The sequence below is a fragment of the Macrotis lagotis genome, chromosome 3 (assembly GCF_037893015.1).
Source record: "Macrotis lagotis isolate mMagLag1 chromosome 3, bilby.v1.9.chrom.fasta, whole genome shotgun sequence".
Classification (NCBI taxonomy): domain Eukaryota; kingdom Metazoa; phylum Chordata; class Mammalia; order Peramelemorphia; family Peramelidae; genus Macrotis; species Macrotis lagotis.
In genome coordinates, this window is record NC_133660.1 from 13,367,389 (window position 1) to 13,382,654 (window position 15,266).

Here is a 15,266-nt window from a genome sequence, read left to right on the forward strand (position 1 = left end):
AATTAAATTTAGAAAAAACTGCCCATTTCCTTACCCTCACCAGTTCCTTGCTCTCTGTTTAACAGCACAGCAGATGAATCTCCATTAATGACATCCAAGAAGAAATCTGCAGGATTATTATAGGGCTCACAACTGTAGCCTATAAAGAGAAGCCAAACAGTCACTCTCAGTAAGAGGAGGGGGGGGAGGTTTGTTAGTTGTGATATGTAGGGATGATAATCTCTACTTTGATGATAATCTCACCTTTCTTGCCTTCTAACCTGATAATCCAGTAATATAGTTTCATTCTGTCATTGCCCATAGACAGAGAGAGAGAAGAGAGAAATTTAAATAGCACCAATAATTCCCCTACCATTCTACTCTATGCCACATACCCAGGAGTGAACATAAAATTGGCATGATATGGGAGATGGGAATCTATACTTTCTAATGTCCTTTCAAGAGTATTTTTTGCTTCATCAGTTTTTTTTTTCTTTTAAGTCTTTACTTATTTCTATTATCTTTGATTTGAGTAGAAGTATTAGCTCCTCTCTCTCTCCTCATCAATACCTTAAATGGGTATAGTGAAAAAAAAAACTTCAGATAAACATGCTTAGTTATTTTCTTAGCAATAGTTATGCTGCCTTCTTTCAAAGGAGTTTTAGTTAAGAGTTTCAAAACTATAATTGTTGATCCTACACTATATCAATGTAATCCTATACTACATCAATGATTTAAGGGACTTTATTTTCTTGAAATATAATGTCTAGGCATTTTTTTATCATAACAGATAGTCCACAATTTTTAAATGATCTCTCCTCGATCTATCTTCCAGTAAGATATTTCATATTTTCTTCTGTTTTTTTCATTCTTTAACTTTTTGGTTTGTTTGTTGATGTCTCAGGGAGTCATTAGCTTCTCCTTGGAAAACTCTAATTTTTTAAGGTATTATTTTCCTCTTTGAGCTTTTTATACCGTTTTTTTACTATTTGGCCAATTCTGCTTCTTTAATAAGTTATTTTTCATCCGTGAGGTTTGTCTAGGTTATCACTGGTCAAATGTGTTCTTTAAAGTATTGCCTTTGTAATGCCAAACACCACTGCTCTCCAGGGATCCCACTCCTTGGGGACTTGCCTTTAGAACTGCAACCTGCTTGGTTCCCTGAGCAATGGAGGATCCAACTAGAGCCAAGACAGGGATGCCCTGTCATCCCACTACTGCACCCAGAGCCAGGACAGGGGTCCTCCAACATCTTTCTGACCAGCTGACCTTTCCTCTGGCCATCTCTGGGCTGCCGCTGCCACCTTCACAGCCACCCCCAAAGCCTACAGTTGATGCTGCTGCCACGTGAGCTCTGGACCAGTCCCAGTCCAGTATCAGAGAGGCCCTAAATTGTTGGGGGATTGAATGAGACCTCTGCTAGCTCCAGATTTCAAGGAGGTGTTATTTAAAAATTGTGAAGGATGTGTTATTTAAAAATTGTGAAGGTAGAATGTGCAGAGTTTTTGGCTATAGGGCTTCCTCTACACCATCATCTTGACTTTGGATTTAAGACACTGTCAAATGGTAATTTTGACTATATGATTTTCATTCATCTTATGCAATAATTGTGGAATCTATGAATGATTCTATTATTTATTCAAAGTAAGATTGGCATGAGGGGGAAGGAAGATACAATAATGACTTTATCTCCTTCATTATGCCTCCACAGAATAAATCTGGATTATAGTAATTGTGAAGGAACAAAGATTAGAAGAATAAGAAGACATGGCAACAGTATTAATATTTTACCTGAATAACTGGGTTCCAGACAAACCTACAGTAATTACATATCATAGATGGATGAAAATCTGGACTTTTTTACTTTGTTTTGTTACTACAACTAATAGCCCCACCACCACTGCCACTACCCAGTTTTTTCTTTTAAAATCCTGAAAATTTAAACCTTATCAAATGAGACAAAGCTGGAAGGTACCTCAATCCTCTAGTCCATGAAGGCATGGAAAAAAAATCTACTGTACCAGAAGAAGAGAAATATTCTAAGGCTTCCTGGGCAGCACCATGGTAAATCAATCTTCCAGAAGCCAGTAAGGTCAGACTGTCAAACAACTTGAAGATGGAATATCGAGGCTGATGGATAGAGAAGATGATTGTTTTTCCCTGCTTCGACATCCTAAATTGAAGAAAGAAAATGGAATCAGTGAACCCTCAAAGAGGACACTACTTCCAGTTTCTTCTCTAGTGCATTAGTTTTCTCTTATCTCTTTCATACACCATTTACTCTTGAAATAACACAATAAAAAAAACAGCTGGTTTCCAATTTTAATTGATTTAGATCAAGTAGCAAAATCAATCAGAAGAATGCTCCAGACCCATGATCTTTAATGAGTGAACTTTGCTTTTGAAGTTTACAGGATATATATTTTATATAAATGATGGATATATAGATATATTCTTAATGTATAGATATATATTCTGAATATCTACTTATATACATATATAAATATAAATATAAATATATTCTGAATCCTGGAATGTACTTATTTTTTATTCTCTTATCTTCATTAGAGAAAAAATTCTGCCCCACTGCCTCCTAGATCAGTGTCCTGGAAATTTACATTAAATTTCTGTACCATTAAGGAAGGCTGAAAGTGTGATTATTTTAAGCAAAATTCATATAGCATTCATATACTTTTACTACTATTTTTATCAAAATAATGTTAATCAATTCCCTAGAATAAACCCTTTATATAGCTAGTTCTCACTTAATATTAGTGGACCTCCACTCTCCCCTCATGGGACCTTGGATGACCCCCTTCCCATCCATGGCTCTGGAAGCAAAGCCACCACTACTTCTACTATCCCTGCCCAGGTAAATTCAGAGAGTTTAACTAGTATGATACAAATTTATGTAAAACAGGAACTGTCTGCAGTGTCTCCACCTAAACTATTTCATTCAGTTAGATTAATATAATTTATATTATATTAAATTAATTTTATATATTTATTATGTATAGTTAAATATAAATAAAAACAAATATTAAGTAATATGTCAAGTAATATACAAATAGTCTTAACAACAAGAACAAAATCATGACTATTTACGGGAAACGTTATGGATACATGGAAATGGAGAATAATTTGAGGGAAGGAGCAATGACAACCTCAGGAATTAGGAAATGCTGCATGTAGTGGTGGCCCTTGAATAGACTGTCCTTCCTCAATCCTCACCTCTTCAGTAGTAAAAGAACAGCATTTGCTGTACTAGAGTCCAAGCCCGTTGTGGGCTCATCCAAAAACAAGACCGATGGATCACAAATAAGCTCCATTCCAATACTGGTCCTTTTCCTCTCCCCTCCAGATACACCACGAGAAAATGGAGTTCCTACCTAAAGCAAATTCCACAAAAAGATAAGTTCCATACCAAATCAATATTTATAAGTTATTGGCAACAAATTTGAATACTGAAGATATAGTCTCAATTTGGTAAAATTCCACATCAAAGAAAGAAAAAGAGGAGGAAGAGAAAAGAAAAACTGCAAGTGTTTATCAAAATCATAAGAAATACCTTGAGAAAGGGCTAAAAAGAACCTTAGTAGATCAGAAAAGAGTGGTCTGCTTACCCTATTCTTACCCTCTTTTAAATCATTTCTTACACGGCCAACTTCTCTAGAAAGTTTCACTGGCTTCAGTTAACATTTTTACTCTCATTTCAACCTTTCCCTTCAATACAATTTATTCTAAGATGTTGCAGTTAATCATGTTCATGATCAGGGGTCTCCTGGCTGCGCCAGCTCACAAGATGTTTGTGATGGATCAAATGGAAGATGGGTTTCCCTGCATCCACAGTACAGACATCCAACCTCTTCTTATTTGAGGGTGGAGGGAGAAAAAATGGGGTCGGTCTCTTCCAAACTTCCCCATGACCATTGGCAATTTTCTAGACACCAGGCTTGCAACCCCTCTTTCAGAGCCCACAGCTCACCCACCCTCATCTACACCCCACATCATTTCTAACCCTGCCATCACTACTATCTGGCTCTACTCTCTTCACACAGACTCCAGGTCCTCAATAACCTCTGGCCTGGATTATTGCCAAGTCTCCTAACTGGTCTCCCAAATTCCATTCTCTCCCCTTACCAATCCTTCTTCCACATAGCTGCCAATGTCTAAAGCTCAGAAATGAACCAGTCACTTTCCTATTCGATAAACTTCAGGAGTTCTTTAGATCAGACATTTTTTTCTTATCTCACCTCTTAAAATATCTATTTTTATCTAAGTTTATGACATACATAACTATTAGTAGAGTAGTAGATATCCATAACTTGTAAATAAATGTTTGATCATTTTTCAGCTGTGCCCAACTCTTTACAATCCCATCTGGGATGTTCTTGGCAAAGATACTGGAGGTGGGTTGACATTTCCTTCTCCAGCTCATTTTACAGATGAAGAAACTGAGGCAAGCAGGGAGACATGAGTTACCCAGGGTGACACAGCTAGTGTCAAAGGCCAGATTTGAACTTAGAGTTTTCCTGACTCTAGAGCATATGAGTCATAGGTATAAATATATTGGTATATATTCTCAAAAATTTTTTCCAGATAGGAGAAGGAAATCAAAAATGTTTGAAGATCACTAGCCTAGCCTATGAGATTGTAAATATCTTACGGAAATGGATTATGTTTCCATATTATTTATTCCTCTATACCAACTATCTATATTTAAACATGAGATATTTTGAGAGACTTAAAGAGAAGAATACAAGGACACACTGAGACAAAAAAAGGAGAAAGTAATGCCCTAAAATAAAGGGAAGCTCACAGGAAAAATCAAAAAATAATAGTCACAAAATCTTTCTTACACGTAAGTGTGAGACATTTGACGTAAAAAGGCAATATTAGGAAGTCATTTCTGTGGTAGTGTAATCTCAGTAAAAATTCTACTCTTCACTATTTGACTATGAAGATATCATGAATACTTGAGATACTAAAAAAAAATCTCATTTTTATTTAACTGTTTTATCTATAATTTTAATCTTCTCAATAAAATCTTTCTTATTGACCCATAACATGGAGACTTATCATGATGTAAAAAATGCTGTATACACAATGAATCATCCTCTAAAAAGTAAAAAATATCCAAAAGAAGAGGACATTGTCAATTGCCAGTAATCACTTCAACAATAATAATGTTTGTCCTTCATTTTCAAAAAAGAGCACCACATCAGGGAAGTGAGCACATGAATTGGATTAGAGTGAGGGGTGGGGAGGCTGTGCTAAGTCACCAGGCTCACTTTCTCTTCTAGAGCCATCTGGGTCCAGTGGCCAGATATGAATCAAGATGACTGGAGATGGCCCTGGATGCGAGGAAGTCAGGGTTAGGTGACTTGCCCAAGGTCACACAGCTAGGACGTGGCAAGTGTCTGAGGTCAGATTCAAACTCCCATCCTCCTGAATCCCAGGCTAGTGCTCTATCCACTGTGCCACCTAGCTCAACCAACCACTACAACAATTATAACAATGACATCTTACATTGCAGTTTACAAACTATAATACCTAGACAAACTAAATAAGAAAGCGTTAACTGAATTTAATCCTTTGAATATCAGGAACCTGTTTCCATGGGAGGCCAAAAAAAAAAAAAAAAAAGACAATAGAGAGATTTCTTGTTCATTCATTTATCATCTAGAAGAGTGGTCCAGTATTATTCCCACTCCAGTTTAACATTATTTTCCGTTTATCACATCACATACGAGGTCTTTGGGGGGGGAAGAAGACATCATTGATGGGGAGAAAGAGAAAAGGAACAAAGTAAGCAAAATTGACTGAAGGATGAGAAAAACAATATTATCTTTTAAATGATATACAGGACCTGTGAACTGTGGGTTCCATGGCAAAAGGGAGGACTCTCAACCTTGGTCTGCTCTCCCCCTCCATAAAAAAATGAATATACAATAAGAATAATTATTTTAGATATTGCCTTTCTCATGTTGGATATTTAATGAAAAGACAGTGTGATATAGTGGGAAACTGGTAAATCCTAGTCTTTGACATATGTGACCCTTAGCAAGTTACTTGACCTCTGTTTGCTTCAGTTTCCTCAACTACAAATTGGAAATAACAAAACTCCTTTGTAGATATTATGAAGATGAAATAAGATCACATTTTTAAAGCAGAGACTGGCACATGGTATGCATTATATAAATGATAGCTATAATTAGTATTATTTAACAACTTTGTAATCCAGTTTTCTTATTTGAAAAATGAGGATAAATTTTTTCCACCTATATGCCAAGGTGGATATGAGGAAAATACTTTGTGAAGTTTAAAGTATTATATAAATGTAAAATATGATCATTTATTATAGCAATAAAAGTTAATTAAATTTTTATTATATAACAACTAACCATTTTATGGCCTAGAATGAGTCACTTATAAAATAATATAGATTGTATCATAAAACTTATAGAGAGAAAGAATGTAACTCTAGAGGTCAGATAACATTGGCATTGATTGCTCTGAAACAATCGGCTTTTACCTTGGAATCAGCTACTTTCTCCAAACCTAGCTCCTTGAGAATCCTGTTAATTCGTTCATTCTTTTCCTGATTACTCATATTTGTAGGTAGTCGAAGTGCCGCTGAGAACTGTAAATTTTCTCTTACTGTGAGAGTGCCCATCACAACATCATCCTTAAAAGAAAAATTGATATTTAAAATTAGTATCAGTGTTTTATTTACTCAATACCATAACTAATTAAAACTTATCACAGACCAAAATGTGTTTAATATTTAATTTAAAAATTATTATTCCTGTTAAATAAGACCCTATACCTTAGAGTCAATGTTTCTCATGTAGTATCTTAGTACCTCCATTTTTTTTATTAAGCTTTTTAGTAGACTCCTAAGATAAGTAAATTATCTAACGCAGGGGGACAAAAATCATAGAATTCCTTATCAGATTATTCAATGGATTGTTACTACTCTGGGGGTCCAAGGAAGACAAAAATGCACCCAAGCCTTCCTGCCTGGAGACCTCTTCTGTTCTCCCTTCATTCTATTTCACTGGGTGATCTTTCTCATCAGCTTCTCTGGATCCGACTGCCATCTCTAGGCAGGAGACTTTCCAATCTAATCATATCCTCAAACTTCACTCTCACATTCCCAAATTCCTATTAGATATCTCAGACTACAGATTCATATCTTATATTCAATGTGTCCAAAATTGAAATAATTTCCTTCCCAAACCCTCCTCTCTTCCCATTCTTGTCTACTTGGCCAGCAATATCCTCTCCCAACCTCCAGACTCACATCTACAACTGTCTTATCAGACATCTCGGACAAAATGTACTGTTGAATTTTAAATTCCATATGTCCCAAACTGAAACCTTTCCTTCAAACTCTTCCCTCTTCTCTACTGTTGAGGGTACCACTACCATCCTCAATCACTGAGGTTCACAAGCTAAGTATCATCCTCAACTTCTTACTCTCAATCGCTCCACATAGCCAAGCAGTGATCAAATCTTCCATTTTCCCCTTAGTTTAACTTCTGTCATATGCATTCCCCTTCTCTCCGGATACTGAAAACATCTGGCCAGCTACAGTCTTCCCCAATGGACTGTGATCCACCAATTGGTCCTCCTGCCTCCAGTCTCTCCCCCTTCTTGTCCATTCTCCTCTCAACTATCAAACTGAGCTTCCTAAAACATAGACCTAACCATACCAACACTTTTCTCAATAAACTCCAGTGGTCTCATATTACTTTTAGGATCCCACATTAAATCCTGTTTGGCTTTTAAGGTCCTCATAGCCCCCCATCCCTTCTTCTAACTTCCTTCTATTTGCTCCCCTCCACCTACTCTGCTGGTTCAGGGGCTATTGCCTCCTTGGTGAATTTAAGAGGTCTTCCTCAGGTAGCCTAATCTTAGGTCTTGACTCAGAAATTACTTCCATTTGCCCTGATATATCTTGTTCACAACTGCATGCATCTTTTTTCCCCATTAGACTGTGAGCTGTTTGAGGACATGGACAGGGCCTAGCACAGAGCTGGGGTCTCCACCTAGATTGTAATCTGGCTGCTCCTTACACCTAATACTCCCTCTCTCAACTCCAAGCATCTTCCCTGGTCAATGATTTTCCCCCCCCTTTCTATTGCATGCCCTAGAAAAGTTCATGAAATGCTTGCTTATTGACAGGTTAGTCATGTTTTACACTCTTACATGACCAATTCATTTTCCTTGTCATTCAAATATTTCTCATACAATACCCTCCACATCACTTCTCTGTGACTCCTGATTGGTAAATATGGTAGACCCTTCTCATGCTTCTGATCTCTCAATTGCCTTTTGAATAATCCTTAGCACTTGCTCCTCAAAAACTGTGGCATCCCATGAATTCCTGTTATATGACAGTGCCACAAAAACACAAGTAATAAAAAAGATAGGTCTTAGTGGAAGCTAGGTGGCTCGATGGATAGAGAACTGGCCCTGGAGTCAGGGGGACCCAAGTTCAAATCCAGCTTCAGATACTTGATACTTACTGTATGACTGATTTTACCCCAATCTCTTATAAAAAATAAAAACTGATGGCATCACCCAATGAGGTAATAGAGAGGGAAAAGAGAAGACGGACAAGGTCTTGGAGGCATCCAGAGTAGATCCATCAAAAGAAGCTGACAAACAGTGGTCAGACAAGGTAGAGATTCAACAGGGAACATTACCATGAAGATCCAGACTAGAGAAGAGTATCTGGGAGGAGAGGGCGACCAACAGTGTTAGATGCGACAGACAAGTTAAAGAGTCAGATGGCAAATCCGGTCTCAGACACTCCAAATCCGGTCTCAGACACTTCATAATTACCCAGCTGTGTGGCCTTGGGAAAGCCACTTAACCCCATTTGTCTCACAAAAAAAAAAAAAACCCTAAAAAGAGTCTGATGGACAATGACCACTTGCAGATCACTGGTAACCATGGAGAGGGGGAAGCTTCAATTGAATGATGAAAGAAGCCAAGGCTTAGAAGAGAGTGGAGAGGAAGTAGAAGCAGTGAGTATGGAGAGTATTCTCAAGGAGACAGCCAAGAAGGGAAGGAGAGATATCGAACAACAGCTAGCAAAGATGTTGAGACCAAGGAAGAGATTCTTAAGGATGGGAGAAGATGGACATGTTGGTAGGCAGTAGGAGAGCAGGAAGTAGATAGGGAGGACCTGAAGGGGAGAGCACAAGGTAATTACACTTGGAGAAGAAAGGATAGGATGGGATCAAGGTTCCGTGAGTGGGGTTGGCTTTGGCAAGAAGGGCAACTTTTTACCACAGATTAGAGCACTTGAGGAGAAAGATCTTAATTATGTGAACTGAAGAGATGGATTGAAGGAAGAACTCTTGAATCTCAATTTTCTGCATTATTGACCTATATCTATATAATATGTATATATACATGAGGGTCTATATGTGTGCCTATAAGAGACATATAATACGTAAATATGTATGTGTCTGTGTCTATAAGAGATATATGTCTATGTATGTGCATATATGTTTATATCTACCTGTATATCAATCCAATTTATCAGAATTTATCAAATAAGGCCTTTATTTTTTTGCCTTTGTTTAAATATTTTGTGTTATTAATCACTCTAATCTCACAACTATGCTACCCATAGCATGTTATCTCTTCCTAGCAGATGTGGTCCAATTCATCTAGAGGCTTACCCTGTCTTTATTGTCTTTAGTGACCATTCCACCTTCTCTAGTCACTCTTGTAGCTTTAGTCATAGTCGGTGACGGGAAACAGTTTGATATAAAAATTTTCACACATCTCTTCTGTTTTCCTTCAGTTTTGTGTTCTCTTTCCATTTTAATCCTGAAATGACCTTGGAATGATTTTGCTTAGTTGGATCTCATGCAAAAGTTTCCTAAAAGTGGCTTCCCCCTTTACTGCTTCTCTCCACTTTGAGAAATAATATGGTTTATTCCATTGTCCTTTATTAGATTTTACTCTAAGCTGCTGCCTCTCTCCACTGGGAAGTCAGTCATTTGCTTACTAGAGTGGTTTTTAGACTCTTTTGGCAATACAGTTACATTAAGTTCTTTCTATAAAATTCCATTTTTCATTATCAACATCCTGTTTAAAGAGGTCACATTGTTTTGACTGCATGCTATAGCTTTTTTCTTTCTTCTAATTTTGTATTATTTTTATGTTTATTTTCTCTTCTCTCATTTTTTTGTATCATTCTTTCCCATTTCTCCCCCCCACACTCTCCTTCTCAGTATACTCTCAACATTCCTGCAATTTGATTTCCATTCCCAGCCCTCTACCGAAAATCTCTCAACAGTTCCATTAACCTCTTCAAACAAATTCAATTGCCTTTTGTTAATCCCTCATCCTCTCTTGTCCTCCTTACAGTATTTGAAACTCTCAATGACTTCTCCTTCTGGAAATGAACTCTCTTCCCTAAAATTCACCGATTCTGCTACTTCTTGACTCTATTCTTGACAGCCATTACTAATGTTTAGATTTCTAGCTTGCCGTCGTCTTAGCCCTCCCTTCCCTCTACTTCTTCCTTGACAAAGCACTTCTATTATCCCTTCCATGTAGCTGACCCCCAAGTCTCAATCTCCAACACGACCTCTCCTGAGTTCCTCATATCCACCCATAAGGCAACATCACCTAAGAATCGCACCAGCACCTCACACTTCACAAAAAGTGCCTCTTATTCTCTAACCTGTCCATCTTCCGAACTTCACTCTCCCCTTCAGTCACTGACACTAGCACAGTCCCTCATATTTAAAACAAAGTCTTTCCTCTTCCAGCCTCTCATGGCCAATGATACCAATAAATCCTGTCCATCCTAATGACGTGACATTATCTCTCACATATATCTCCTCTCAATCAAACAAGAACTTTAATTTATTCAAGAACAATGCTAGGTCCTGGGGAAACCTATACAAAGTTAGAAACAATTTCTGCTCTTTGCCGCCCATCTTCATAAGTCCATTAATATACCTCTGTTCTCTCCCCCTTCCTAAACTCCTTAATCAGTCTAATGAAAAGATCTGGTAGGGGCAGCTAGGTGGCACAGTGGATAGAACACCGGCCCTGGAGTCAGGAGCACCTGAGTTCAAATCTGACCTCAGACACTTAATACCTAATTACTTTGCACGAGTGCCTTAGGCAAGCCACTTAACCCTATTGCCTAGCAAAAACTGAAAAAAAAAATCTGGTCAAGTCATTCTTCTGCTCAAAATCCTTTATCTCTTGTATGTCCATTAAATAAAGTTCAAACTCCTTAATTTCAAAGTCCTCTGCAATTTGAGAATAATGCTTGTCAAATTGATTATTAAATAAAATATAATAAAAGAAAAATAGGAAAAAATAGAACATGAGGGAAAATTAGTCAAAAAAAAAGCATTCTCCTGGTGCTGATCACTTGATCAGAACATTTTCAACATCAGTCCAATGCCACATTTGTCTTCCCGATCAGCCAATATTGCAATGGAGGATTCAGGGAAGGAAGAGGGAAGTAATGTAGATATAGCTCCAAGGACAAAAAGCACAAAAAATATAAAGTATCAATCACTCTTATCCTTACTTACCTGTACAACATAGCCCGAGTTACATTTGAAATTGGAAGGTTGAGGAGCTCCGTTTATTAAAACATGTCCAGATAATCCACTGGGATCTTTCCTAGCAGCTAAGACATCTAACAATCTGTAAAGCAGAAAAATGTCACATTAAATCCTAATAAAGGAAGACCTTTTTACTTTATAGAAGATAAACATAAATCTAACATTCTGTCTCTAAAGCTAGATTAAGAAAAATTAGTTGATCAATAATCCCAAAGCTAAGCACTATTGGGAACTAACAATGTGGAAATGTGCATTTTATTCACACACTAAACTTCTTTTTGTTTAAATTAATAATGCTCTGAAGCACCTCTTAAGAAAAGATCATATCACTAGAATAAACAATTTCTTCCTGCTTCCCTTCCTATCCATGGGTGGAGATGGGAACTGGGAGAATTGGGAGTTTCCTGTTACGTGAGTATGGGCCATCAACAGTATACTTCAGAAAAACAGAACTTCAATAATTAATAAGAAAAAAGAGAGATGCAAAGGAGAATACCTCCCAAAGCATCATTTCTGTAGAAATCTAAAAGCACGGTTACAGCCTAGAGAAACAGACAAGCATGCCTGCAGGGGTGTGCTTACAAGAGTTTAACAACTGGCTCTTTTGGTGGAAAGGGAGCAAAGAGGGAAGTAATGATGACAACTTTAAAGAACAATTTATGAGAACATTTTCTCCACTGGGAGGCAAAGTCAAGATGGCAGAGAAGAGACAGCAAAACCCAGATGAACTCTTCCAACATTCTCCTACAAAAAATATTAAAATTATACCTCAAATCAGATTTTGGAGTGGCAGAGCCAGTAAAATGTCAAAGTGAGATATTTTCCCAAACTAAGACAATTTAGGAGGTCAGAAAGAGAAGTCTGTAACAATGGTGGCACGATAGTGAAAACAATGGTAATCTTGGTGGCAGCCTCAGCAGCAGTGGCTTCAGGTGCCCTCACCCCAGAGAAGGTAAATGGGTCAGACAACTGGTCAGAAAGACACAGCAAAGGACTTTTGTGACCATAAAACACTATAATGATGGTAGGGAAGAATAAGATCAACTCAAAAGAAGGCAACAATGTGAAAATAGCTACAAAGAAAGCCTCAGAGGAAAAGGAGTTAATTGGAAAAAAGGCTAATAAAAATTTCTGGAAGAGGTAAAGAAAGAAATAAGAGAGATGGAGAAAAATTGGGGGGGGGATGAGAATATACAAGAATATTAGAAAAAGAAAAATAACAATTTGGTAAATGTGGGCCAAAAAATACTGAAGAAAATAACTTAAAAATGACATTGGGGGCGGCTAGGTGACACAGTGGATAGAGCACCGGCCCTGGAGTCAGGAGTACCTGAGTTCAGATCCGGCCTCAGACATTTGATGATTACCTAGCTATGTGGTCTTGGGCAAGCCACTTAGCCCCATTGCCTTGCAAAAACTAAAGAAAAGACATTGACCAAAAGACAAAAGAAGTACAAAAAAAATCACTGAAGAAAAGAACTCCTTAAGAAGCAGAATTGTTCAAATGGGGAGAAAAGTTACATAGCTTACTGAAGAAAATAATTCCCTTAAAATAAAAAATTTGGTAACAGAGCTAATGATTCCATGAGACATCCAGAAACAATAAAACAATGAAAAAAAGAATGGAAAAAATAAAAGAATTATCTCAACAGAAAAACAGATGGCCTGGAAAACAGATGGAGAATGGGAGCTGCTAGATAAAACACTGGCCCTGGAGTTGGAGCCCAAATTCACACTTACTAGCTGTGTGACCCTAAGCAAATCATCCAATGTCAGTTGCCTCCAAAGGAAAAAAAAAGGAAAAGAAAACAGAGATCATCTAACAATTACTAGACTACCTAAAAGTCATGATCAAAAAAGAACCTCAACATCATATTTCAAGAAATTTACCCTAGGATCAGTGGGTAAATTAGAAATTGAAAGAATTTACCAATCACCATATGAAAGGGATTCCAAAATGGAAGTTCTCAGGAATTATTAGAACCAAATTCCAAGGAGAAGATAGTGCAAGTAGCCAAAAAGAAAGCATCCACATATCATGGAGTCATAGCCAAGATTTTAGCAGTTTTCACATTAAAGAAGCAAAGAGTTTGGAGTATGACATTCCAGAAGGAAAAGTAATAAGGAAAACAACCAAAAATAATCTACCCAGCAAAAATTGAGTGTTTAGTGAAATTGAGGACTTCCAAGCAGTCCTGATAAAAGGACTAGAGGCGAATAGAAAATTTAACATTCAAACAATGATTAAAAGAAGCATTAAAATTAAACATGAAAGGGAAATCATAAGACTCAATTGTCAAACTATTATGTTCCCATATGGAAAAATGATATATGCAATTCCTGATAATGTCATCATTATTAGGATTGTTAGAAGCAGTCTATAAGCTCTAAGAGCAGGGATGTAAATGAATTATATTGGGATGATGTAAAAAAAATGAACAGGCAAGAATAAAGAAGGGAGAGATAAAATGTGGAAAAATATTTCATATAAAAGAAGAACACAAGGAAAAGCTTTAATGGCAGAGGGAAAACTGGTGCATGGGGGTGGCAGGCAGCATTTGAACCTCACTCTCACTAGAATTGGTTCAACAAAGAGGGAAGAATAATCATGCAAACAAAAATACATATACACAGAGCCGGGTACAGAAATGTGTCCCAACCCATAAAATGGAATCAGATAGCAGAATGGATTAGAAATAAGAATCCAACAAGATGTTTTTTACAAGGAACACACTCCCTCTTAGAAACAGGAAAAATTAAGGGGTTGGAGCAACATGCTTCAGCTGAAGTATAAAAAGCAAAGGTACTAATCATGATCACAGTCAAAGCAAAAGTAAAAACAGATTTAATTAAAAGAGATGATCAGGGAAATTACATTTTGATAAAAGGGACCACAGTGAAGTAAAATCAAAACTTTTACAGAAAATTTCTGATTAAGACCTCTTTTGTCAAATATATAGAAAACTGAGTAAAATTTATAAAAATTAGAGCTATTCCCCAACTGAGAAATGGTCAAAGAATATGAACCAGCAGTTTTCAGAGAATAAATCAAAGCTATCTAGACTTACTATTGATGAGAGAAAATTCAAATTAAAACATCTCTGAGGAACCACTTCACACCTATCAGTAATGACAAATGCTAGAGGGAATGAGGTAAAATAGATATACTAAAAAACTACTGGTAGAGTTGTAAACTAGTTCAATTATTCTGGAGAACAATTTGAAACTATGCCCAAAAAGGCTAAAAAACTCTGCATACTCTTTGATCCAGCAATATAACTCCTAGGTAAAAGGACCTACAATATACAAAAATATTTATAGCACCTCTTTTGGGGGGTCAAAGAATTAGATACCGAGGGGATGTCTATCAGTTGGGTAATGCCTCAACAAGTTGCGGCTTTATGACTGTGATAAAATATCATTGTGCTATAAGGTTATAAGTTATAAAGTTATAAAGGGGGTGGTTTCAGAAAAACAAACAAACAAACATACCAAGATTATATGAACTGAAGCAAAGTGAAGTGAGAAGAACCAGGAGACCATTATGCAGAATAACAACATTTTTATAACCATGATCAATAGGGAAAGACTTGGCTACAATGATATCCAAGACAATTCCAAAGGACTTAAGATGGAAAAAATGCTATCAACTTCCAGAGAGAAAAACTG

The 15,266-nt window shown here is 37.0% G+C and overlaps 1 protein-coding gene across 1 annotated transcript in view; it reads right to left on the minus strand.

Annotated features, from left to right (window-relative positions):
• The window catches only part of ABCG2 (ATP binding cassette subfamily G member 2 (JR blood group)), a 78,262-nt gene that overhangs the window by 22,183 nt on the left and 40,813 nt on the right, over positions 1-15,266 (minus strand). The window contains exons 4-8 of the mRNA XM_074228132.1: positions 11,565-11,679; positions 6,515-6,667; positions 3,211-3,368; positions 2,001-2,152; positions 35-139 (exon numbers count right to left, since the gene is read on the minus strand). Of these exons, the coding sequence (XP_074084233.1) occupies positions 35-139; positions 2,001-2,152; positions 3,211-3,368; positions 6,515-6,667; positions 11,565-11,679 (683 nt within the window). The remainder of the gene's footprint in view (positions 1-34; positions 140-2,000; positions 2,153-3,210; positions 3,369-6,514; positions 6,668-11,564; positions 11,680-15,266) is intronic.